Here is a 23,457-nt window from a genome sequence, read left to right on the forward strand (position 1 = left end):
CGGCGGCGCTCGCCCGCCCGCCCGGCTGGCCCCGTCAGGCGCCTTTTCCCTGCGCTGCGGCGGGCGGAGGCGGAGGAAGGACAGGCCCATGGAAGGGAACCGCGACGAGGCGGAGAAATGCATCGAGATCGCCCGCGAGGCCCTGGAGGCCGGCAACCGGGAGCGGGCGCTGCGCTTCCTCAACAAGGCCCAGAAGCTCTACCCGACCGAGACCGCCAAAGGTGAGCGCGGGGCTCTTGGCCGAGGCTGCGCGCCTCCCTCTGAAAGGTGGCCCTTGTATCTCGAGAGCCCTTGGGATCCTAGCATGGCTTCCCTTCACGGTCAGGTGTCCGGAGTCTAGAAGGAGAAAAAATGGGGGGGGGGCTATAAGGAGGTGTCGGGTAAACTCCGTCGCCTCATCTCTGGGGTCTGGTCTCGGGGAGCCGGCAAGAGAAAGGCGGCGTTTGCTGCTTTTGCTCTTTATAGCAGGCAGGGGAACCAGCCTTTCTCATCATTGGGCCCCCAAATGATCCTGTTCCTGAAGCTGCTGCTGAAAACAGAACGGACCAGGAGTCTCATCAGATCGTAATGAAAGACGCTTGGACAGTATTAGGGCATGCCAACAACCCTTCCCCCCCTTTTTTGCACTTTCCATTTAGAATATATAAACATTTTTGGGAAACATCAGTGATGGGTGAAGCTCTTTGGTTAGATTTGAAGTCAATTTGGTAATTTTGAGGTTTATTGGTTAAGTTTTTTGGGGGGTGGGGGACCTGAGAGTTCCATGCTGGATTGAAGTATCAGTATTATAGAATCATAGAATTGTAGAGTTGGGAGGGACTATGAGGGTCATCTAGTCCAGTCCCAGGCCATGCAGGAATCTTTTGCCCAATGTCGGGCTGAAACTCATGACCCTGAGATAAAGAGTCTCATGCCCATCACCCTGACCAGTGGTCCTGCTTAGAGATCATAGGACCATAGAATCTTAAAGTTGGAAGGGATTCCAAGGGTCATCAAGTCCAATCTGCAGTGCATAAACCTCAGCTAAAGCATCCATGACAGATTGCCATCTGACCTCTGTTTAAAAACCTCCAAGGAAGGAGAGTTCACCACCTCTTATGGGAATCTGTTCCACTGCTGAACAGCTCTTACTGTTAGAAAGTTTTTTCGAATGTTTAGTCGGATGTTTAGTGGTCCCCAGAATTGGACACAGTATTCCAAGTGTGGTCTGACTAAGGCAGAATAGAGTGGTACTATTACTTCCCTTGATCTGGACACTATACCTCTGTTGATGCAGCCTAGAATAGCATTAGGTTTTTTTGCTGCTGCATCACACTGTTGACTCATGTTAAGCTTGTGGTCCACCAAGACCCCTAGATCCTTTTCACATATACTGCTAGTAAGCCAGGTGTCCCCCATCTTATATTTGTGCCTATAGTTCTTCCTGCCTAAGTGCAGAACCTTACATTTGTCCCTATTGAAATTAATTTTGTTAGTTTGTGCCCAGTTCTTCAGTCAGTCATTTTGAATTCTGATTCTGTCTTCTGCGGCATTAGCTACCCCTCCCAGTTAATTGTCATCTGCAAATTTGATGAGCATCCCCTCAGTTCCTTCATCCAATTCATTTATAAAGACATTGAACAACAACTGGCCCAGAACAGAACCCTGCAGCACCCCACATGTCACTTTTTTCTAGGATGACAAGGAACCATTAATGAGTACTCTTTGGGTTTGGTCAGTCAATCAGCTACAAATCCACCTAACAATTACCTCATTCAACTCACATTTTATCAGCTTCCTCGTGAGACTATCATGGGGGACTTTGTCAAAAGCCTTACTGAAATAAGATACAGTATGTCCACAGCATTTCCCTGATCCACCAAGTTTGTAGTTGCATAAAAAAAAGAAAGAAATCAGATTGGTCTGGCATGACTTATTTTTGAGAAACCCATGCTGGGTCTTAGTAATCACAGCATCCTTTTCTAACTGTTCACAGACTGACTGTTGAATTATCTGTTCTAGGACCTTTCCTGGTATCAATGTCAAGCTCACCGGTTGGTAGTTACCTGGGTCTTCCTTTCCCCCTTTTTTGAAGATGGGGACAACATTTGCCCGCCTCCAATCTGTAGGGAACTCACCTGTTCTCCAAGAATTCTCAAAGATAATAGACAAAGGCTTTGAAATTACCTCCACAAGCTCTTTTAGTAGCCTTGGATGCAGCTCATCAGGCCCTGGAGATTTGAATTCATTTGACATAGCTAGGTGTTCCCTTACTACCTCTTTTCCTATCTTGGGCTGCAGCTCCCTCCTTACATCATTTATTCTGTTATCACCAGGTTGGGCATCACTTTCCTTTTGGGTGAAGACAAGGGCAAAGTAGGTGTTAAGTAGTTCCGCCTTTTCTCTGTCACCCAATTGCATTTCTCTGTATTCCCCATGCAGAGGACCTACCACTTGCTTGTTCTTCCTCTTACTTCAGACATAGCCAAAGAAACCTTTATTATTATTTTTAACCTCTCTTGTAAGCCTGAGCTCATTCTAAGCTTTAGCCAGCCTGACTTTCCCCCTGCAACTGTTGCCACACTCATTTGTGATTTCCCCTTTCTTCCATTTCTTATACATGCCCTTCTTAACTCTCGGCTCATCTGTAAGCTTCTTATACAGCCACATCAGTTTCCTTAGATGCCTCCCACTTTTCTTTCTTGTTGGTATTGTCTGCATTTGGGCCTTCAATATTTCTCCTTTTAGAAACTCCCATCCTTCTTGGACTCCCTTCTCATTCAGTATTTCTGACCATGGGATTACAACCAGTAGCTGCTTCAGCTTTTCGAAATTGGCCTTCTTAAAGTCCAGAGTACATGTCCAACTACACTCAGTTTTCTCATGCCTCTGTATCCTGAAACCCAGGAGAACCTGATCACTTCCTCCCAAGTTTCCAAGCACTTCCACTTCATCAATCAGTTCCTCCCTATTGGTGAGGACTACGTCCAAGATGGATGATCCTCTTGTTGGTTCTTCCACCTTCTGAGAAATGAAATTGTCAGAGATGCAATGGAGAAATTTGTCAGACCGTACACTCTTGGCAGAGTTTGACTCCCAACCATTATTGGGGAAGTTGATGGGAGTAAAGGTAAAGGATTAGCAACAACACCTGGGGACCCAAGGTTGAGTAAGGCTGCTTCAGACTATACTTCTCCAACCTGATGGTCTCCGGATGTTGTGGACCCCAACTCCCATTAGCTGCAGGTAGCATATCCAGTGGTTGGGTATGGTGGCAGCTGGAGAACTTCTGGATAGCTGTGGGGCTTGGTCATCCCCGCAGTGCCACCCAAAGCAAGTGTGTATTGTGTGAGCTGCTGCCTCTATACATTTATGCACCCTCCCTTCATGGTACACAGTGGAATTGGGAGCGGGTGGCACTGTGGTCTAAACTACTGAGCCTTTTTGGCTTGCTAATCAGAAGGTCGGCAGTTTGAATCCTCATGACAGGCTGAGCTTCTGTTGCTCTGTCCCAGGTTCTTCCAACCTAGCAGTTCGAAAGCACACCAGTACAAGTAGATAAATAGATACCGCTGCAGTGGGAAGGTAAACAGCATTCTCATGCGCTCCGGCTTCCGTCACTGTGTCCTGTTGTGCCAGAAACGTTGTGCTGGCCACATGACCCAGAAAGCTGTTTGTGGACAAACACCGGCTCCCTTGGCCTGAAAAGCAAGATGAGTGGTGACTGGTCCATTAGGGCAAATAGGACACCAGCTCCTCCAACCTCAGTCAGCCATGGCCAGCCCCAACTTACCTGTCTTCCTACTTAGTCATTCTAGGGGGTGGCCCTGGCTGTCAGCTTCTACTTGCTTAGTCTCAGTGCTGCCATTGTAGAACTCAGCAGGAAGGAGGATGGGAATAAAACTAGATTTCGTTGGCTCTGCCTCTTACTGGCTTTGGCTCCACCTGCTGTTTGGCTCTCCACTTTCCACCTCACCCAGTGGTTAGCAGTTGCCACCGGTATCCCCATATCCTGAAACCAATCCTGATGACGATATTATGTAGTATTTATAAATAAGTTTCAACATGTTTCATGCCCATTATTTCATTGATGGATTACAACAGCAACTCTGTAAGGTAGCCCAGAGAGTCAGTTGCCTAGTTACCTAGTGAGTTCACCTAAAGTTACCTAGTGAGGCAACCTTTGAACTGGGTACTCCCTTGCTATAGAAATCCTGTTGTCATGTTTCGTAACTTCTATAGGATAATTAGCAGAGATGATTCTAGCCACAATTAGTAGGGAGTAGCTGTAATTAAATTTCACAGGTCTTACTTCAGTATCAACTTAGTTAGCGCTGCACTGTATTAAAAGTGCCTTAGTATATTTGCAACTCCCCCCCACACACACACCTTTCTTGTTATACAACTGGAGCCAGCACCGTTGCCTCAGTTCGTTCTTTCTTTTTGCTATTGTAAAAAGCAAAAAAGTATGTAGTCTTGTTGGAAAAACACTTGGTAATACGTGAGTTGTACCTGTTGAAATTTTAGAAACTTGATCTTTGGGGTATATCTACACAACAAACAAACCAGTTGTGTAGTGCAATCCTATGCAGGACTATTCAAGTGCCACTGAGTTCATTGGCATTTAGCCTTAGGTAAGTGTGCATAGCGTTGTAGCTGGGTGGTCTGGTTTAGCTTGTTTTGACTTCTGTAAGGGGATCCCAGGGAATCTGTTTCCATGAGGGCACTGAGAAATGTTAATAAATTTCTAGTTTCTTAACTCTAGCTTGCTGGCAGGGGTTCAGTTTTAAGTGTGGCAGTAAGCAAGTTTAGGTTTCCATCAACTTACATGTATATCCTGGGCTTTTGTAGAAATTTTAAAAAGGGTGACCTAGATTTTTCCCAAGGTATATTTGCTTATTTTACATGATTTTAGTTTCATCAACCATGCATATCACTGAAACCCAGGTCGCTCAAAATTCTACCCAGCCTCCATCTTTCTTGCCCACATGCTTTAAGCATATCTTTGCAGGTTTAGAAGCAGTGGTGTGAGGTTTTTTTTCTAGGCAAGGGTAACTTGTAATGGAAAAAGTTTCTGATACCCTAGAGAGTGATCAAATTTAGCATGTCTATTGTACTTTTATTTAGTGAATACAGCAAAAATGTGAAGCTTCCAGACTTGCCTAATACTGTATTTGCAATTGGTATCCATTCATTGTTACTAGTAAATGTATAAAATGATATTTTTTCCATAGAAAAATGAAGTACTGGATTTTTTTCTTATGGAAGATTTCCCACATGAACATCACTTGCTTCTTTTAAAGTAAAACCGTAGATTCTCAGGAAGCTGAATTTATTGGATGTCAGATTCCTACATATGATTGTGGAAATGTGCTCAGCCCTTAATCTTTTATGCTAAGCCTGCCTCCAATTTTCCATTTCCTTGTTTCACTACTTAGCTATTCCCCATGCCCAAATTATTTCCTGTACGCTGTAGACTGCACAATTGTCCCAAGTTCCCTTTTATTCAAGCCAGTTTCCAACTGCTAAAAGCATAGGAGGACTTGAAATCTGGTTAAACTGTGGAATCAAGGCTGGATATTTGAAATACAAAAGTGAAGAGATGGTAATGTTTTGAAATTATCATTCCCTCCACAGTTTAGAGCTTTTTCTGGGATCATACAAATATATGTTGTTCCTGAGATACCTGCTACACATTACTCACTTAGCCTAATCTAGGCTGATCTGTGACGAAACCCAGTCTATGAAAGTACAAACAGCTTTGCTAATATATGTTGGCTCTGATAAACCTCATTTTAAATACCTGGTTATATTTCAGGTCACAATATGTGTACCCTGGTAATCTGGTGTGAAGGTAACATGTTCAAAAATATATGTGGCTTTCAGAGCAATATGTATCGTCATTGCCCTGGACCAGTACATATATTACTTGAAGATTCTTCTGCAAATAAGAAAAGTAACATTATTATTATTATTTACATTTGTTAGTTACATTTTGCAAAAAAAGAAAAGAAAAAAGTTTCAAAACAACTTAACAAGATGAAATATAATAGTTAAAAACAATTTAACTTAGAAAATTTAAAGCAGTATATAATACAAAGTACCTAAAGTGCTCATCCAGTAACACACTAGAGTCATGGCAAAACCTGAGGAGTGGGCAGTTCAGTTTAAATTTCTCAAAAGAGCAGATTTACCTGAATAATTTAAGTGAATGGTGTGTGTTTACGTTCCCTTCTGAAAGCATCTACAGTATTCTAGGCCAGGCACGTACAGTGGTACCGCGGGTTACAAACGCTTTGGGTTACAAACTCTGCTAACCCAGAAGTAGTACCTTGGGTTGAGAACTTTGCCTCAGGATGAAAATTTCACGATGGCGGCATCGGGAGACTGCACTAGCGAAAGCACGCTTCAGGTTAAGAATGGTTTCGGGTTAAGAACGGGCCGAATGAAGCTCGTAACCCAAGGCATCACTGTATATGTGGCACTATATGTCCTGGGGTAAAATCCTTTAAAAAAGCTCAACAACTGGGGTAAATTTGTAAAAAAAAAGCTCAACAACTTTGGGGTAAACTTTAATCCCCTGTTCTAGGCCAACCCAAAGGCCTGATGCTAGTCCATGGGAGTTGCTCTTGTTTATACTGCTGTTTACTTCAGTAGATATAAAAGCAGTAGTGCAAATTGCAGTAAGCAGTGGAACTGGATCTTTGCAACACATGTAACATCATAGCCCTGCTTCAAATCCAAATTTGTAGTCTTCACCAGCCATAAGAGCTGCAACCTTGGCAAATAATCAAATCAAGCCTAGGCACACCTAGTTTTTGCAAATTCAGTTTAAAGTAAGTATTAAAGAATTACTCCTAAGTAAGTTTCACAGGAATTCACTTTAGTTAAGGAATTTGTCTTAATTAAGGAAATCTGCTTGAATATCTGGATGAGGGATGTCATATGGCAGAGATGGTGAGCCAGTGTCGCAAAGGCACTTGCAGCAGCCCACCAGCTCTCTTTCAGATGGAGGTATCTTTTCTGCCTCTGGCGTAATGCAGTTTTTAGTAGGCCTTAGTGTTTGGGAAACGGGAGTGCTTAGAGTAGACCTTCTAGGAGTGGCTCCATGCCAGAGGGAGAAGAGGCATCATTGTAAGTAAGTTGGGGCTTCCTTGCAATCACAACACTAGCCTGTGGAGGAGAGGTTCCTCTTGTAGCCCAGCACTATGATGCTCTTCAGAGACTGAACAGAGACAGTGCTTTTATTCCCTGTTGGAGTGCTAGGCTGATCAGCAGAAAGGAGGGGTGTGCTGCTTGAATGTTTCTGCCTGCCTCTCTGAGTGTACCTATGTGTGTGGTGAGTGTGTGCATGTGAGTGTACAGTGGCATGCAGTCCTTGAGGGGGACGGTGATGATACTACAGTATAAAAATTTATCACACACCCTTCACTCGAAGTTCCCAGAGCAGGTTACTGCAGTTAAAACACAATATTAAAAATAGTTCTAACCAACCTTCAATGTGGTTTTTGGGCTGCAAAATGTTAGCCACCCTCTTCTTACAGGGCGTTGACCCTCAAAATGTCAGGTAAACTTGTATCACTTTATTTATATTTATTTTAATTCATTTAAGTCTGTTCTTGGAAGGAAGAATGACTTTCGATGTCACTTTAAGCCAATGGTGTTTCAGTTAGTTTGACTTCTTTCTTACAGAGGTAGTTTGCATGCTTAAGACTGATAGGACTTCAGCAAATATTTTGCTTGCAGTCTTTGATTCCCTGGAGGGACCTGTTAAGGGACTATATAGCACCTGTAGGCCTATTTGTTCCTGATTTATTTGTGCCTTCTTTGGGAGCAGAAGAATCTGTTCTTCCATCTAAACAGCTGGTATTTTTGTTTTGTGCTTTGAGAAGCCCAGGCTGGTTTTTTTGTGTTTCCTTTAGGCATGATATGTCCATATGTACTGAAGAGTTTTTGGAGGTGGAGAGTTCTGAGGGATAAATTCAGTCTATTTACAAATGAAAGCATCAAGCCAGGAATATGGGACTGTATAGACACGCCCTTTGACATGGTTCTATATAACATGCTAGCAACCATACACAAGCAGGAGAATAGATTGTACCTTTCACAATCAACAGCAGACACAGCAAAGGGCATTGAAAGAAGCTTGTAATTGTGGAACTATTTCAAGGGCTTTACAAGAGTGAAGTCTGGATTTGAATTTACTATATGAATAGCATTGTACTTTACTGGCCATTTCAATTCTTCCTTAGAGCACTGCATATGTCCACATCACTGAGGCATATTGAAGCAATTAATTTATAAGCTTTATTTGCATGTAAATAGTATGTATACTAATGTGGATTATTAAAAAAATCAATTGGATATGTTTTGTCTTATTTAAAAATTATTATTTTAATATTCTAGTGAATTTGTATCCTTATTTCTGAGTTCTGAGTGCAATAATAAGAGTTGCCATATTAGCATTTCATTCCTGGTACTTGAGGGACAGCCTTTCTGTTGGGATTGCAAACTGACTGGGGATAACAACACCAACCTAGCCTGCTTTTGTGCTTTTAACAGCAGCTTTATTTGTAGAAATTGGCAGATGCAGTTCTTCATATCTTAGTGAGAAGGATTATAACGTTCTTAGACATTTTAATAGAAATGTGAATGGACTAGAAAAGATACAAGTCGGTAATCCCATTTCCTACCTACAATATTTGTAATCCCATTTCCTACCTACAATATTTGTCTTCACATGCTTCACACTAACAGACTTTTCATTCTGTTTGAAGTCCTGTTAGTTTCAAAAATGTGCATTTTCTTAACAACTTTGATTAATTAGAAAATAGTTTTCTTCTAAGGCTGTTGAAGGGATTTTTTTCCTTGCAGTTCTGATTTAATCCATTACAAGACAATGGCTGTATTTTACAGATCCCAAGCGTATTTGCTCAGAAGTGACCTGCACTGAATTTGGTGGGAAATGCTCCCTGATAAGTGTGCTTAGGATTTTCCAATCTTAAAACTTATTTTTACTAATTCAAGAAAGTCTTTTTAATCTAATATTAATATCATATACATTTAAAATTACATTGCTTGGGAAATTTAGGACGTGTATCAGTTGATTGCTCAAATACAGTACTGTCAAAGATTTCATCAAGCTGGGATGGAGGCCCTTGTGAAGGTGGCAGCTTATATTTCTTATTTTAGTAATTTAGTTGCATCATAGTATCGCCTGATGGTATCATCTAACTCTATCCTATTCTATTTTGCTTCTTACAGCAAAAAGATCTTGATTAAACTATAGGTTTCAGTTTTCAGGAAGAAATAACTCAAGTTTAGCCCCTTCTTGACAAGAGAATTTGGTTTTCCTTTCTGTGGATTTAATCATTTAGATGTCAGAACACAGTCTGAAATGGGTCAGAATCAGCCTTTTTGGGTGCTACATTTTGCTGTGTGACTCTCCATAGAAGACTTTGCAGGCAGGACTGAATCAACCAGACAGCGCGGCCTCAGCAATTACTGTGAAATGATTGCTTGTTCTCTTTGCCTTAAAAGCTGTGTATGGAGATGCAGGAAAACAATTCTTTTCCTAGCAAAAGGAACTACTGAACTTACTTTTTGTGATAATAGTAGCAGCATAGAATCATAGAGTTGGAAGGGATCCCGGGGGTCATCTAGTCCAGCCCCTGAAATGCAGGAATGATTGAGCAGGTACTTATAGTAGCGCATACGCACCTTTTGTATGGCACTCGTGACATCAATCCAGATGTCTTGTGTCACTTTTAACTACTCTATTTTATGTGCTTAAAAATATATATATTCTGAGGATGTGTGATTGAGCTGTCTATAGCAGTGTGTCAGCACAAAGATAATAAATGAATAATAAACCACAGTAATAAACCAATTAACTGATCAATCTTCTGTACAATTCAACAGCTAGTTTGGCATAATCTCTTTCTGTTATATGGGGGACAAGGATATTTCTTGCTGTGGGATGTGAGGTGGGGGCCTGTGTGTATGAAGCAGTGGATCCAGCACTGCTTCCCTAACTTTGGGAAGACGGTTCTTTCTTCCTTTTCATTGTGCGACCTCCAGATTGGCATAAAGGAAGCTCAGGGATTGCTGGTGCCACAGCCCTTCAATGCCTTGTTTGGGGGCACTTGCTGTTGCTGGCAGCAGAACGACTGACAATAGCTTTCCATTAGCACTCATCTCTGGTGGCAGAAAGGCACATATGCACTGTCTTAACTCCTTGGGACGTTGGTGGGATGGTTCAAATTGTGCTCTAAAATGCTATCCTATACACACTTACTTGAAAGTAAGTTCTACTGAACTCAGTGGTGCTTATTCTGACTAGACCTGCTGCATAGGAATTCATTGCAAATATTAGCCTAGGAACATAATTATTTTATCTGATTCTTTCCCCCATTTGTCCTCAAAATGTAAGCCTATCAACAGTATCTTCTATGCTTATGTAGCTTACACTCCTTCTCTTCTGTAGTGTTACTGGAAGCAATTTCAAAGAACGGGAGTGCTGCCGGGAGTGGTGCTTACTGTCGAAAACCAGCAAGTGGAAGTGATAAGAACAAACCCAACAGCATGAAGGACAGCAGTGCATCTGCTGCAGGTGAAAGTGGGAAGACCTACACCAAAGATCAAGTGGAAGGAGTGCAAAGGTAGTTTCCTAAATAAACAGATTGCCTGTTGATAGTACTGATAATAAATTACAAGTGTATCTGACAGCATAGCGTTCCCCAACCTGGTGCCCTCCATCTGTGGTTGGACAGCAGTTCTAATAATACCTGACCAATTGCCATGCTGCAATTTCAGGAGAAGAAAAGGCTGAAGACTAAACCCTAGGAAAATCCTAAATGGAGTCTCTAAGGCATCTTGTAAGCCTCCTACAGGCAACTCCTGGTGCCAAGCTGGTGCAAAACATATTGCTGTGCTTTCCTTTGGATCACATCAGCGAGGCCAAAAGGGGAGTCTTGTCATCTGGGCAGCCCAGGACTTTCATACACACTGCCCAGGCTAACACAGTCATTTGACTTCACCCCCAGAGGCACACTCCAGACGGATGCCAACAACAACAACATTTGCCATGCTGGCTGAAACTGATCAAAGTTGTAGTCTAAACGACCTGGATGGCACCATGTTGTGGAAGGCTGGCCTAGGTAAAAAAAGTACCTTTTCAGATGTTGCCAGTGTGAGTTCAGCTTAAGAATATTAGCTGAGAACATCACACTGCTCTTTACGAAGGTTTTAAGCCAACCTTTTAGAGCAGTACAGCTGTCACTTAAATGTTCTGATGCGAGAGCTAAACTCATGGATTCCATTTTTGAAAGGTCTCATAGTTTGAGCGCACGGCCGCTATGTTGACTGAATGCTTTGTCAATATCAGCTAGAGCCTGATGTAGCTTGTTATCATTTCAAACAGTAAATGAGATGGCTAAGAAAGTTTTGCCTGTATAAACAGCAGCTGTGTCAATATGTTGAATTGTTCCATATACTGAAGTATTTTAATTTAATTCTACTATTAACATGGTAGGTGAATAGGTCCTTTCCTACTTCTTTTCCTTTAGTGCATGTATTAGTGACTCTTTCACCTCTAACCTGAATCCAATCAGCAATTATATTATGAGGAACATGTGATCCTTGACCCAATTTGCAAGCGATAAGGAGAAAGAAAAGCAGGGGCATGGAGAGCAAGCCCAAAAGCAAGAGGGTGCCCTCCCTTGGACTTTGGCTCCCCCACCACAAGCGTCAGTCCTATTCACTTTAACATGCACGCCTAATAGATTGCCCCAAGGGGATGTGGCCCTCAACAGAGGAAAAAAAAGGTTCCCAACTCCTGATTGAATCTCTCATTGAAGTAAGTGAGATAACTTTTCCAGTGCAGGAGGAAAGGGTAAAAGGCTCCTTAGTCCATGCCAGGGTCCTGATCTGGATTGGCCCCCAAGCTTGCAATCTATTGTACTTCTGGACTAGCTGGGGTCCCATATGCTATTGGCATGAATGTCAAGGAGGAGGGGCAAAACTGAAGAAAAGAGTTCCTAGTGGCTGATGGGAATCTTCTGGGAGCCAGATATTGCTGGCAGGCCAGAGATTCTCCATCCACGTTCTAAAATATGATGCAAATAGTCTAGTCACGCATTTGCTGCATCCTGAGGTTTTTATTCTTATTGTTATTTATTGAATTTCTGTTCCGCCCTTCTTCCAAGAAGCTGACAGAGATGGACAAGATTTTTCTTATCCCCAACCCCAATCTAATTTAACAACAATTCTGCAGAGTAGGTTCAGCTGAGAGATAGTGACTGGCACATAGCCAGTGAGCTTCATGGCTGACATAGATTTTTCTGCTTCTTTTCCAGCATGCTTAGTCTCTGCACCTCACTGAATATGACAGAAGTTATACCAACAACATTTGGTTTGCATGTACATCACCTGAATGTTTGGACAATAATGTTAAGAAGCACAGGAGAACCAATTATAGAGCAGAACAATCTCCAAGTGATTAGTTTAAGGATATTTTTGCCAGGTTAGAATCTAATAATGTGTGTTGATAGCAGAAATATAAACAAGCATTTTAGTTTCTTCCCCATCCTATACACAAGAGAGAGTGCTTGTAGTTCTTCAATAGAGTGTTGCTCGGTGACAGAATGGTTCAACTGGGAGCAGTGCAAGATGCAATAACTCTTTACTGATTGCATAAGGGTTAAGCAAGCTGAACAGAAGGCTGCTCACTTTATTGCACCAAAGAGGTCTGGTGATAATGTCTTCTCATGTGGGCAAAATTTCATTTCCAAGTTTCTGAAACAAAAAATATGGCCTTAGCTTTCTAGTAAAGAGCTATCATCTTCAAAACCTGCACAACTACCAATGGCAGCATAAAAGTGAAATGGAGATCTTTCTTATTGTAATGCTGGTGTCTCTGGAATATCTATCACAGCATTTAATCTCATTAAGTTTTGGGGGGGGAACCTGATGGGTTGATCATTTTCATAACTATTATTAGTAGGAACTACTACGTTATCTTATTGGATTAGTGTTGCTCTGAATCAAAGTGGAATTTTAAAAACCATTTAGCCGCTATATCAGTGTTCCTCCAAAATATTTACCAGTTGTCCTTGACGCACTTTTAATTCCTCTTCAAAGAGGAGCTGGAACCAAGATGAGACTCCAAGGAGTGCACTTTCCTTGTTGAAGAACTACAGTCACTGTAAATCTTATTACTCTTTCAGGTTCCATGCAGATTCCTTGCTTTTTTTGTTAAAGAAATATTCAGATCTGCTTTGAGATGTTACAAATTATTTTACCTAATGGAAGTTTACCAATTCTTTCTTCAGTATAATGAACTGTATCTGTCATGCATGCAAGAGTTCATACAAGCAAGAGTTCATGAAAATGATTTGCCTCTTGTTAATACGTAGATGTATCAAAGTACTCATCTGTTTTAACAGAAGAATTTTGTGATTTAATTTCTTTAGAAATTGCTAACCTATCTACTGCTAGGTGTTTCCATAATATTCCCTCCTATGCTTCTTAACACATTTGTCCAAACTTTCAGTTAAAAATGTACATGCAGTTCAAATATTGTGAGTATAGCTTTGACCCACATTTAATAATTGTACCTCGATAATAGTAATAATTTCACAAGTCAGCTGCTGGATTCTATGGCAATAGCATAAAAGTGTCCTTTGGTTTGAGGAGAAGACACAAGAGCTTTGCTTGCAAACTGCCATCATTTTTTCTAATCCATCCCCGTAAGAATAGTTGTACTGTTTGTCCCTGGAGTTTATCCTTTATAGCCTCTGGTGTTTGAAGCCACCTCTTTCTTGATGGTTACATCATTGACCTCATAATGCTTTTGCCATCATGAACTGTAAAGTTATAACAGGGCAAAGAATAAAAACTGCTGCCCACTTAAATGGGTTTCAGGTAACTGATATTGGATGCATGTGTATTATATCTGGGATTCCTTTGTTAACATTGCTTTACAATAAAATACATTACCAACTTTATGCATAGTTCTACACATGGATTTTTCAATGTATGTGTAATATTACTGCTAAAAAAAGCAAAAGAATATATCAAAATACTGGTACTGTGGTTTCTGTACATAAGATGAAGCTGTTTGAAAATTAACTTCTCAAATTGTGCTTTAAGAGTTAATAGTTGTGTTTTAAAATTGAAGTTATTTTGTTTAATGACCTCTTGCAGTATAAAAAAGTGTAAAAATTACTATGAAGTCCTTGGAGTGTCCAAAGATGCAGGTGACGAAGACTTGAAGAAAGCTTATCGAAAGCTTGCTCTGAAGTTTCATCCAGACAAAAATCATGCACCAGGAGCAACAGAAGCTTTTAAAAGTAATATTTTCTAATTCACTCGTAGAAAAGAAAACATTTCAGGGGCAGGTGTATCTCTTCTGCCCAACTGGTTGTGTTAATGCACAGCCTTTTAACAATGGGTTGGGTCCAAAGGTGCTCTTTTGTAGCTGCAAAAGGATGGCTTTTTACACCTTGCACTAAGCTGTACACCTTGTAGCCAGAGCATTTTATGTGACAGTGAAACTAAATCTGTGATCATCTACTTCTGCAAGTGGAAGGATAAAAACTGCTGTAGAAGTAACTTATTGCAAACCTTTCAAAAATAGCACTGGTTGTTATTTTCCTCCCATTTATGGTCCTTTGGTTGTAGCTCAGTATATTCAGATCCTCATACACAAGGTAGTAGGCATTGGGTTGTAAAAGCAAACCATCAGCTGGAATCCAGGCTACTGGGAACCTTGTTTCATGTGCCCAGGGGGTGCTGGGTTTGTCAGTCTTGAGCAGGGTCCCTGTAGGTTGTTTCAAAAGCATTCTTAAACAGTTTGTGATATGACATGAACACTTACTACAGTGGAACCTTGGTAGTCAAATGTAATCCGTTCTGGAAGACTGTTCAATTTCTAAAAGGCTCAGCAACCGAGGCGCAATTGCTGGTCAGCAAAATCCTTTGGAAAAATGGAGAAATGCGCCTCGGAAACATTCCTTTCTGGGTTGTTGGCGGAAAAACCGAGGTTCCACTGTATTTAAATAAAAAATTCAACTGGGCACAGCTATGGCCAAGCACTGCTTGCACCAAAAGAACACAAGTTTATATGTTACCGAACACACTTTCTGTTGTGATATCTACTTGCATTGTTATTTATTTTATTTATAAATAAGTTGCTTCCTATGAGGCATCCCAAAGCATTTCACAGTACTATAGTCACACTGGTATCTGCACTATACATTTGTTTCCATGTTTCAAAGGGGAGGGGGAATTGACAACAACAACTTACTCCTTTTAGACTGTGTGCCATGCATCAACCCCCAGACATGTTTGAGACCATGTCCAATGTTGTCTATGTGCAGTGTGGAAAAGTGGCTCACTGCAAGTCAGGCAGTCTGGGTCCCCGTCTGACCTGTGAATTAATACAAGTACAATGTATCACTCCCTTCTCTGTGTATCTAAAATGTTTCTTTTCTCCCATGCTTCTTTCCCCTGCACTCTGCATTTCAGAGATCGGAAATGCATATGCTGTGTTAAGCAATCCAGAAAAACGAAAGCAATATGACCTCACAGGCAGTGAAGAGCCATGCAGCCATCCTGGCAACGGTAGATTTAACTTCCACAGGGGATGTGAAGCAGATATTACTCCAGAGGACCTTTTTAACATGTTCTTCGGTGGGGCATTTCCAACAGGTATGTTCACTGATCACCTCGCCTTAGCACACCACTTCCATCTCACTCCCTCTGTATCATCCTTCCCATTCACTTGTCAGTCCCAAATATCTCCCACTTCCCTTTCCTAAGGTAGATCAGCCACCTTGAGTTGTACATATGTATTAAATGAATGGGGTGTAAGAAGTGCTTTTGTAACTGATTAAATCTATTCTAGCATGCTCAGCCTCCTGCCAACCTAGCAGTTCGAAAGCACAAAAAAAGTACAAGTAGATAAATAGGTACCGCTCCGGCGGGAAGGTAAACAGCATTCCCGTGCACTGCTCTGGTTCACCAGAAGCGGCTTAGTCATGCCACATGACCTGGAAGCTGTACGCCGGCTCCCTCGGCCAATAAAGCAAGATGAGCTCCACAGCCCCAGAGTCGGCCACGACTGGACCTAATGGTCAGGGGTCCCTTTACCTTTTAGCATGCTCAACAACCATTACCTCATGTACCAGCAAGGTTCTCATACAATGATATCAGAGCTCCCATGAACTATTTAATGTTTCCCAGTGCTTTGCTTAAAACCAAATTTGCTTTTCCCAAACCTGAAGAACGAGTTTGTGAAACTTAAATGCTTGCCTTACCCACTAGCAGCCAGTGGTCCAATAAACTGTTATGCCTTTTTCTTGAAGGTGCAATATATTATTTGTACTAATTAGTATGGCATTCTGCATTGCCTATAGTGTTGCCTCAAAACGAGTACAGCTGAGTACTTACTTTTTCACCTTGTCATGTTTTTTCTGCTCCCAATACGATCTTTTAAATGTTTTCTCCCCTGTAGGCAGTGTGCATTCATTTTCTAATGGAAGGTCTGGCTACAGTCACCATAATCAACATCGTCATAGTGGGCATGAAAGAGAAGAGGAGAGGGGTGATGTATGTTTGTCTTTTGCATGAACTTATCTTTTTTGAAATATCATTCCTAGAAGTAACATTAATGAGCAGCATGCCTTGCAGCTCTGTTGTCTAAATGAGTGCCTGTTTAGTAAACAGATGCAAGGAAACAGTAACAGTTAAAAACCTAATTCCGAATTTTCTGCACTAGCGTATCTAATTTTAATGGAGGAATCCTATGCATGATGTTTACTCAGAAGTAAGACCCATTGTGGCTCACCCCCAGGTAGAATCATAGAATCATAGAGTTGGAAGAGACCACAAGGGCCATCGAGTCCAACCCCCTGCCAAGCAGGAAACACCATCAGAGCACTCCTGACATATGGTTGTCAAGCCTCTGCTTAAAGACCTCCAAAGAAGGAGACTCCACCACACTCCTTGGCAGCAAATTCCACTGACGAACAGCTCTTACTGTCAGGAAGTTCTTCCTAATGTTTAGGTGGAATCTTTCTTGTAGTTTGGATCCATTGCTCCGTGTCCGCTTCTCTGGAGCAGCAGAAAACAACCTTTCTCCCTCCTCTATGTGACATCCTTTTATATATTTGAACATGGCTATCATATCACCCCTTAACCTCCTCTTCTCCAGGCTAAACATGCCCAGCTCCCTTAGCCGTTCCTCTTCATAATATTGTAGCCTACATTAGATTTTGGGCTACAGTAGTGGCACCCTTGCACTTAATTATATATGCGGCATAAAGTTTATAAAGAGGAGCTAGCTGCAGCTTGCTTTTGCTCCTCTATGGGAATTCCTGCAATTCCTCTAAGCCAGTGGTTCTCAAAGGGTGTAGCGAGTCACACTAGTGTGGCAGGAGAAGATGGCAAGTGGCGGAGAGGAAAAGTTTAAGAACTACTCTAAACCATGGCTTCACATGAGGATAGGACATGAAGTGATAGGTTTTAACAATATGAAGTTAGAGAAATACTACACATAAGGCAACTATTCATTAGTGCAACCTATCTCCTTCCAAAGCTTTCAAGAAAAGACTGGACAGGGACAGGAACAGGAACAGGACAGGAACCCAATATATGTCTTTTGGCGTGTACACATCTTTCCTGTCTAGGAAAGTGGTGGTGATGGTGGACTAGATTCCTTCCAACAAAAACAAAACACCCTGTGATTTGTTATTGCTGTTTCCTTCTCCAGGGCGGCTTCTCTATGTTCATTCAGCTGATGCCAATTATTGTGCTGATCCTTGTCTCTTTGCTGAGCCAGTTGATGGTGTCTAATCCTCCATACTCCTTATATCCAAGATCGTAAGTAGTACTATTAATATTTGTATGGTTTACATGGATATTTTAAAATACCTATGCTGTTCCTGTATTTTTTCAAGCTTTATGTATTGCAGAGCTTTTCTCCTTTGTGTGCACCAATTCAGAAATGATCAGGAAAATCCGAAAGCAAGAAATGCTCCTATTACCCCCATGAAAAACTAGCTCAATATAGAAGCTCAGTTCAGCTGAACAATGGCTTATTGTGGGTCTGTGCTATGTTTACATCACTTAGGTCAGTGTTGCTAAGGGGTTCTGCTCCTTATTTTTGACCTTCACTGGGAAAGGAGGCCTTAAATCGTTCTCACATGGTTGTCCTTGACAAGGTTTAAAGTAGAGCTTACAGTGAAATTTACCCATTTGGTTGCACTTTAAACTAGCAGCATGATGCAGTGTTTCCCAACCCTGGCCCTCCAGCTGTTTTTGGACTACAACTCCCATCATCCCTAGCTAGCAAGACCAGTGGTCAGGGATGATGGGGACTGTAGTCTGAAAACAGCTCAAGACCCAAGGTTGGGAAACAACTGATGTAACTAAGAAGTATTTACAAGTGGTTCTGAGTTTTGATTTTTAGAATTAGAGATTTGGAGATGGCAACCACAGCTATTTTCAGGCTTTTTGTGAGTGGAATCCTAGTGCTTATTTGGATTGCTTAAAACAAATGGCTTTCCTTCTGGTACTTACTTCTATTGGTAGTTTATCTACTAATGCAGGGGTCAGCACACTTTTTCAGCAGGGGGCCGGTCCACTGTCCCTCAGACCTTGTGGGGGGCTGGACTATATTTTTTTTGGGGGGGGGGATGAACAAATTCCTGTGCCCCACAAATAACCCAGTGGTGCATTTTAAATAAAAACACACATTCTACTCATGCAAAAACACGCTGATTCCCAGACCGTCCACGGGCTGGATTTAGAAAGCGATTGGGCCGGATCCGACCCCCGGGCCTTAGTTTGCCTACCCATGTACTAATGCAATGTGCATTATGTTTTCATGCTAATAGTAGATTCGTTGTTAGTAGCTAGACTGCAGTCGCATGTGTCAGAGGCCAGGACCTCCTACCCGAGTGATAGCCTCTCCCTAGAAGGTGAGAAGTCCTCAGCATTACTAGCTTCCAGTTTCCTATGGTAATGGAAGCCACTATCTTAACCTGGCTGACTCTGTAAATATAGGCAATTAAGAACAGAGGGAATTTCTTAATTTAACCCTTTAGTATGAAAATATATTTTCTTGTAGATTAATAAAAAAAATGAAGCAAAGGTAAATATAGAGGACCTCTCCAAAATGAACTGCAAAATTCAATTCAGTGTAAACAAGTGTAAAGTGTTACATGGGGGGGGGGATCTTTCACACATCCACTCATGGGGTCTGAACTGGCAGTGACTGACGCAGGAGTGAGACTTTGCTGTTGTGAATAGCTTGATGGAGATGTTGATCCAGTGTGCAGTAGCTGTGAAAAAGGCAAATTGCATGCTAGGATATTGAATGTGGAGCCTTCTAATTAGGAGCAATCTAACTCAATAGAATGCCCACATCATTGTGATAAGCTCTAGACATGTTTTAGCAAACCAACGACATGGAAGGTATAGAGTTTAGAGAAAATCGGAGACCAGATACAAGACATCATTTATAATATTGCTATTTCTTGCTTTACAGACATGGCAAATTGGTGTTGTATATATGTAAAGACTTTCGTGAAAACTCTTATTTATGTTGCAATGAATCTGAAACCCTCTTTGATTTTTCTTTGCTGACAACAACATTGGGGACAGTGACACAGGCTGACAATTAGTATGGGATCTCTTTACAGGGGTTCAGGACAGACCATTCAGATGCAGACACAAAACTTGGGTGTTGCTTATTATGTCAACAAGGACTTTAAAAATGAATATAAAGGTGCAAATTTGCAGAAGGTGGAAAAGAGTGTGGAAGAGGACTATGTGTCCAACATTCGAAATAACTGTTGGAAAGAGAGGCAACAAAGTAAGTGGACCTTATGATTTTTTAAAAAATAAAGGCATTATACCAAAATAATAGAATGAGATACTGGCATGGATCCTAAGGGAGTTTCCCCCCTTTTCAGAGGTTTGTGAGCTCCAGGTTCATTTCCCCTAAACCACGCCCACCTGCTCTGCAACTAATGTCGTATTGAATTTTCCGCACACCAGTAGATAGGCAGAGAACTCACTTGCACACCTGAACCCTGCGTAAAGCAGAACTGAAACCCCTGCACATTGGATCATGTGTGAGTCCTGCTGAGTCAGTATCTTTCCACCCACACCTCTTGACACATCAACAGGAGCACCTAACTGCCAATGACCAACTTGGATGGCTTGGAAACTGTAGGAAGGGCAAGTGCTCCGGTGCTTAGGTCTTGCTTGCAGACTTCTCATGGGCATTTGGTTTGCCACTGTGAAAACAGGATGCTGGATTAGACAAGCCATTGGTTTGACTTATAAGGTTGTTGTATAAGAATTATTAAGGTTATCTTTGTAGAGTGCTTCAAACAGTTGCAGTGGAAGAGCTATATTTATTGTCAGCAAGAGGGGGAATGACCCCAACCACCTCAGAAGCAGTCATAAAATTCCGGGGGGTGGGGGGGACTTTATTTGGAATCTGAATACTTCAACAATTATATTCTGGTGGCTAGCATCCTCTTCCTGGGAAAGATGTTCAAGCAGGTGGCTGACCAATTCCAGACACTCTTGAATTAAACTCATTTTATAAAACCATTTCATTCAGGGTTTAGCCTTGGTTTAGGCACCAAAACTGTCTTGGTTGCCTTGTGGGATTATGTTTGCTAGTAGGGAGACACAGAAAGTGTTGTTGTATTCTTTTAGACTTCGACACTGTTCTTAGTAGTATCTGTTTTAGTAACCTCCTAAAGATGTTGCTTGATTGGGTGTGGACAGCATTGCTGTTCAGTAGTTCCTCTTGTACTTGGACAGAAGCGGGTGTTCAACTCTATCCCTGGCTTTGGGGTCCTGAAGGCAGAAGCCTTATCCATGCTTTTTAACATCTACATGAAATGGCTGGGTGAGGTCATCTGGGGATTTGGAATGTTGTGTCAGCAATTTGTCAGTTACATCTAGGGGTTCCCCCCCTCCTTTATATTGAATCCAGATGAGGGTTCTATCTAGATCAATGCTGGGCTGTGGTAATGAGGAGGATGAAGGCCAATAAGCTTAGGTTCAGTGCAAACTATAGAGAGGTATTCCCCCTAAAGGACTGGGTTTGTAATTTGGATAGAGGTAGCCCCTCTAAAGGACTGGGTTTGTAAGTTGCATGAGTGGCTTGGAGCACCTTCTTCCAGCTTGGGTTGGTACACGGCTTCTATGATCCATTGTTATAAGGCGGTTTATATATTAAATAAAAAAGGGGGGAGAGAAAATTGAAAGCCACATGGCATCCAAGAGAAGAGGGTACTCTCTGGCAGGTTGAAAATTTGTGGATCTGAATCATTTTAGTATTGGCATCATATGAAAGAAGTAGATGACATTTTATTGTTTTCTCTTTTTGTAAACCACTTTGAGGTTTTTTACACTCAAGTGGTGTATACATTTTATGAAATAAATAACATTTGTCAGCTATTGCCAATATGTTTTATTTACTTTGTTTTTGTTTTTAAAGAAACAGATTTACTGTATGCAGCAAAAGTGTACAGAGACGAACGTCTTCGAAGGAAAGCAGAAGCCATCTCCATGGATAACTGCAGAGAGTTAGAACGGTTGACCAGTATCTATCGGGGAGAATGAGCTAGATCCTGAAATGTACTGCCTGTACATGCTCTCTCTCTCTTATGTATAAAAAGAAAAATCTGTAAACTGAGAAAATACTATTCCGTCATGAAAAGGAAGAGGGATGTAAAACTGCTGTCTAGCTGTTTCCAAAAACCTTATCCTGAAGTACCAATATAATTTAATAGCCTCTTAGTCTGAAATATATGACAAGGTCATATATTTACATCATTGAATTGTCATTTAAGTTTTACTCCCAGAGCTTCTGTGATTTCTTTTTCTACAAGAAGCAGCTCCAATGTGCTGCTATGCTTGTGGAGATGTAGACATAGTGGTTCTTCTTCTGAAATACTTGCCATGTAAATATGTGTGGAAAAAGAAGACTTGTGTATATAAAAATGTTTAAAGAAATCTCAAAGGCATTTAGATGCATTAAACCCTTTAATCTCATGGATGGAAGAAATAGTATGACTACATCATTCCTTATTCAGATGTCAAGTGTGTGGTATTGAAAGAAAACAGGAAAAATTTTCTCTCTGCATAAAATCTACTAGGTTGAAGGAGTATTTTTAAAAAAGTAATTGGCCATGTGGATTTCTTATGAGATGATTGGATAAGACTGGCTGATACCAGAGTTTCAGCATTCATGCTGTAGTTTTAATGCTGTATATCTAAGCAGTGGCAAACCAGACATCTGTACCAGACTGTTTCTTGCTAAGTGGCACACTGGCACCAAAAAAGAGAAGTACACAGATACTTTTGGTACTTAATCACATTCTGTTTTGGTGTTCCAGAAAAGAACAAGGTGTATTTAAGCAAGTGCTGCTGTACAACCCACCTCTCCATATTTTTTAGTTTAGCATGACTTAGGGTCACGTGCAAATCCTTTAGAAATGGAAGGTGTTAAATCCACTTGCTAAATACACAAGCATGCTAAATCTACATTCATAGGCTGCTTCTCTTTCACTAAAAAGCAGAGAAAATAATGGAGTAGCAATTTTTTTTAAAGTTGGGGAATTTGGCAGTTGCGTTCATTTACAACTCTGTTTTCTGTGTAGGTATCAACAGTTGATCAAGCCACTTCTAGGGCATTATCCAATGTCACACCAGTGGATATAATGGGATTTTCCTTTCTTCTCCTCCCCAATGTGCCCCCATAATTGACTCGGAATATTCCCACCTCTGGAGCAGATTTTGCGGATGTGCAGGGGAGAGAAAAGGAATAAGTCCCCTTGCACAAGCAGAAGTCCACTGTGCAAGGATAACACTGTTGTATGTCACCTCTAAAGTTCAGCCTTGTGCCTTTGAACCCTTTGCTGATTCTTTTACAATTAGCTTGTCTATGAATTGCTGCTTTAAGCTGTGGTTTTGCTTGTTGACAAGAGCTAAGAAGCCACAGTGCAACAGTTTCTGTCCAGATGTGTACAGGGTAGATTTTTGTACAGAGGAGCATTGAGATCACTGATGAAAGAAAAGTGCTATAGTTCTCAGTGGTCACATGCTTTAAAAAGGATATAGTCACTTTTGCTGGTGTAAATTTAATATGCGGTTTTGGAGAAACTTTAAACAGGAGTCTTGGTGCCTGAGTTCCAAATTAAGCAAACCTTTGTAAGCTATTTTGCGTCTAATACTGCATATAAAAATATTTATGTTCCATTTGTTTTGTTCTAAGGGCAGTGTAGTTTATCTTAGAAAATATTTACTTTAAAATGAATCTGCAAGAGAAAACACGATTTCTACGTGTTAATGGAAATATAGTACCTCAGCTGACCCCCCCCCCCCCCGTGAAACTAGTCAATGTAGTCTGATGTATACAGAATTCAATTTTTAAAATAAATTAAATGT

The 23,457-nt window shown here is 41.2% G+C and overlaps 1 protein-coding gene across 1 annotated transcript; it reads left to right on the plus strand.

Moving 5' to 3' along the window:
* Positions 1-23,268, plus strand: DNAJB14 (DnaJ heat shock protein family (Hsp40) member B14). Its single transcript, XM_081209378.1, has 8 exons — positions 1-221; positions 10,466-10,640; positions 14,185-14,330; positions 15,508-15,690; positions 16,496-16,590; positions 17,753-17,862; positions 19,686-19,858; positions 21,506-23,268. Exons 1-8 carry the CDS (start codon positions 89-91, stop codon positions 21,628-21,630), a joined length of 1,140 nt encoding a protein of 379 aa, XP_081065504.1. The 5' UTR covers positions 1-88; the 3' UTR covers positions 21,631-23,268.
* The last annotated feature ends 189 nt before the right edge of the window (positions 23,269-23,457 follow it).

The sequence above is a fragment of the Podarcis bocagei genome (genome assembly GCF_964188305.1).
Source record: "Podarcis bocagei genome assembly, chromosome: 9".
NCBI classification, from domain to species: Eukaryota; Metazoa; Chordata; class Lepidosauria; order Squamata; family Lacertidae; genus Podarcis; species Podarcis bocagei.

Excerpts from the sequence above, each read along its gene's own strand:
- DNAJB14 (XM_081209378.1), top strand. The coding sequence starts at position 89 with ATGGAAGGGAACCGCGACGAGGCGGAGAAATGCATCGAGATCGCCCGC. Across the intron at positions 10,641-14,184 it reads CAAGTGGAAGGAGTGCAAAG|TATAAAAAAGTGTAAAAATT; the intron begins GTAGTTTCCTAA and ends GACCTCTTGCAG. Across the intron at positions 16,591-17,752 it reads GAGAAGAGGAGAGGGGTGAT|GGCGGCTTCTCTATGTTCAT; the intron begins GTATGTTTGTCT and ends TTCCTTCTCCAG.